Below are 3,314 nucleotides of genomic sequence, written 5' to 3' on the forward strand. Positions count from 1 at the left end.
GGTTTTTCGGAAGAGGTATACTTCAGGCTTCCCTTTCCCCTGAAACGGGGGGGGGGGGGAGTATAATTTATTGCACAACCCAAATGGTGTCACTGCCTGGGTTGGCCGAGAATCCCTCACTGCAACTGCAGGGTGTTGCATAAGGGCAGTGGAGCTGAGGCTTGCTGGGTTAAGGAGTTATCCCAGGGCAACTTCATCTGTTCCATGGGACGTGTGGTAGCACCGTAGGGAGAAACTCAGGGCTCTAGGGTGATGCCACAGACGGATTTATGAAAGTAAGTATTTGTTTCTCCCTAGAACATCCAATCTACAAGCTTATGAAGACTATGTTTATTACAAGAGGATGTAAACAGCTACTGGGACTCTACAGTAGCCTCATATGAATGCCACCTGTCAATCTACAGATAGCACTTAGACAACTACTGTCTTCAAGATGTCCTGGCTGGCAATGTTGGACAAAACCACCACTATATTGAAAATGTTAGTGAACAGAACCTTAATACTGCATTTGAAGAAATGCTCTGCTCTTCATGTGCATCAACTTCAATTATGCATTTTTGTTACATGCTGTAAAATGAATTCATTTTTCACTTAATACAATCACTATGAATTAAAAACTTGTTTGCCCCCAAGCTCATAGTTAAGTTATAAGAAGATACAAATTAACTGTGACTAGAATAAATGAACAGCTTAAGTGGAATGACAGAGAAAGCAGCATAGAAAAAAAAGTGGAGAAATACACAACGTATTTAAGTTTAATTAAATGGAGGATAAAGAATTCTGATTACCATTTGGGAGGGTTCTTTGTTTTCCTTTTTCTCTGCAACCAGGCCTTTACCTCAGGTGTTGTTTCAGGAGTGGGCTTTGTATGATCAATGGTGTATAAATCTTTTCCTTGTTTCCACAGCTGATATCTGTCTGGTTGGAATTTCCTCACAAAGATATCCATGGATATTGTTACCATATCTTTCCTGCAGGTGCACTGGGGGAGAAAACAGAAATTTATATTATGATTCAAAAGCTGATAATGCTGTAGTTTGTTAGGAAAAAGCCCAACTGATGAAACCCTGGAGTTGAAAACAATTCCAAGTCCACTAGAAGTTCGATTTTCCTTTTTGCTTCTTTTAGACAGGGAGAGATTACACAGAAGTTGTACCTCGAATCCCCATGATTCCTTGACAAAAATCTATTTTTAGATTAACTCACACAGTACAGAAATCACACTAGTTTCACTAACAGATGGACTCCTATTGGTTATGGGCAAAAGGCAAGCATCTTTTAAATCTACCATCTACTTCTGATATTATTAAGCAGGAGTTGTTGAACCTCACAGACACAGACTGAATCATCCCTGAGTAGCTCCATTACTCTGCCTCGGAGGACAGCATTGAGTAACTGCTCTTGTACCCAAAGGGGTTTTTATATGGGATATTACATGGTTCCAGTCTATTGCCATGCCTTTTCAACACAAGTATAAGATCATTATGGAAAACAGAGAAGCACCATGTGGGCTTTAATCTTGCTGCTAGATCAATCTTTGTTCTCAAGCTTTTTCAAAATGGGGAATGAGGAGTAAGAGGGCAGCATGATAATATTGTTTTAAGGAGAACTGAAAGAAGTTTTTATATTTTTTACATTATAAGAGACTGTGAAGATCATCTAGCTTGACCTCCTACATAATACAGGCCATGGTATTTCATCTAGTAATTCCTGAACCAAGGACTTTAACTTAGTTCGGTCATTGATACAAATTGCTTATCCTGATAAAGCTTGCACAAGTCTAGAAGGATTTGGATAGGAATATTTTAAACAAATTAAAATAAATAAATAGCAAGCAAGAGGATTCTTTTTTGCTGGAAATAATTGAGATGCTAAACTATGATCTTCAAAGTAAATTTACTATACCTGAAGCTCCAAAAATCTTTATATTGGGAGATTGTAATAAGTGAATCAATATGCCCGCAGTACATAAACCATTCACACTAAGAGCAAGTTTATTGGCTAAAAAAACTGATTCTCCAAAATTGAAAAGCAGTAAAATGCCTTAATGTTATATCCAATAAAACAATTTGATTGATGTGGGACACCAGGCCATAACGCAAATGTAACACTTTGGGTGAACAATTGCTAAAATAATTAGCAATGCGCAACCTGACTTACTAGTCCTCTGTGATTAACTTTATCATGACTTTTTAACTGAGCTAGAGGCCTAATCATAGATGGAATGAAATTTGCTTGTGACTGACAGCTAAATTGGCACAGTATTAATGTTCTGCACGCATATTCTTGTCTTCACTCTACTCTATCCACCTACCACTTCTATCCAATCCTTCATTTCCTTGAAAATAATAAGCTGTATAATAGAAGAGAGAGATTAGAAATGTATTAAAATATCCAGCTTTTCTTTCAATGCCTTAGAAGTACACATACAAAAAACACTGAATAGGAAACTACTTCAAGCAGCAGCCAGAACTGCACAGAAATCAAATATTTAAGCCCTTATGGCAAACTGGCACAAATATATGAAAAAAGAAAACCTTAATGACTAGTTTCTAGAAATTCACCTCCTGCAAAGGAAAAGACTTTGCCATTACATTTCGTTTTAGGTAGAGTCAACCAAAGTCTAATCCACTGGGGTGGGGAGTAGGGTGGGGTGAGGGGACGGGGGAAGAGAGAAAATCTCTTACTGACCAGATCTCAGAATGAAGCATAGAGAATGTGCATTCTTTCATTACTTGAGGTTGTTATGACTCAGGGATGTTATTTTCTCTCTACAGAAGATAATGCAATTCCTTGGGTCTTTTGAAGTCTTTTAGTGTGATACACGTCATACTAATTTTTATGTCAAGCAAACAACTCCAGGAAAGATTTCTGAACTTACTTTATGCTCAGCTACATTTTCCAACAGACATGCTAATGCATTTTGAATCGCAAAACAGGGTGGATTAGAATCACAGCAGCCCACTCTGTGATGCTCCAAAAGCGGGAAAAGAAAACGTTCTGGGACTGGTTGCTACTAACACTGCATTATTCTACTATTATGAAATACCATCTTTACACCCAAATCCAAGACAACTTTGAATTTAAGACACCCTCCTCCTCCCTGCCCCCCCCAACACACGCACACTGGGGCAGGGGAAAGCAGTGGCAGCAAGCAAGGGGTCAGACACTCACCCCTTGCTCCCCTGCCCTTTGCCCCCTGCCACACACCCCCATGCCTGTGCCTGTCCCCTGACACATTCTCCCCTACCTGTGTGTGCCCCTTATTCCCTGCCTCCACCAACCCTTGCCCCCCTACTGCCTGCCTCCCCCAC

The 3,314-nt window shown here is 39.7% G+C and overlaps 1 protein-coding gene across 2 annotated transcripts in view; it reads right to left on the reverse strand.

Annotated features, from left to right (window-relative positions):
• The window catches only part of KDM4C (lysine demethylase 4C), a 532,790-nt gene that overhangs the window by 276,649 nt on the left and 252,827 nt on the right, over nt 1-3,314 (reverse strand). For both annotated transcript variants that reach the window (XM_019517600.1, XM_019517601.1), the window contains exon 9: nt 789-982. In XM_019517600.1, coding sequence (XP_019373145.1) covers nt 789-982 — 194 coding nt within the window. The remainder of the gene's footprint in view (nt 1-788; nt 983-3,314) is intronic.

Source organism: Gavialis gangeticus, unplaced genomic scaffold (assembly GCF_001723915.1).
Source record: "Gavialis gangeticus isolate Ggan-Ray unplaced genomic scaffold, GavGan_comp1, whole genome shotgun sequence".
In the NCBI taxonomy this organism is placed as follows: Eukaryota; Metazoa; Chordata; order Crocodylia; family Gavialidae; genus Gavialis; species Gavialis gangeticus.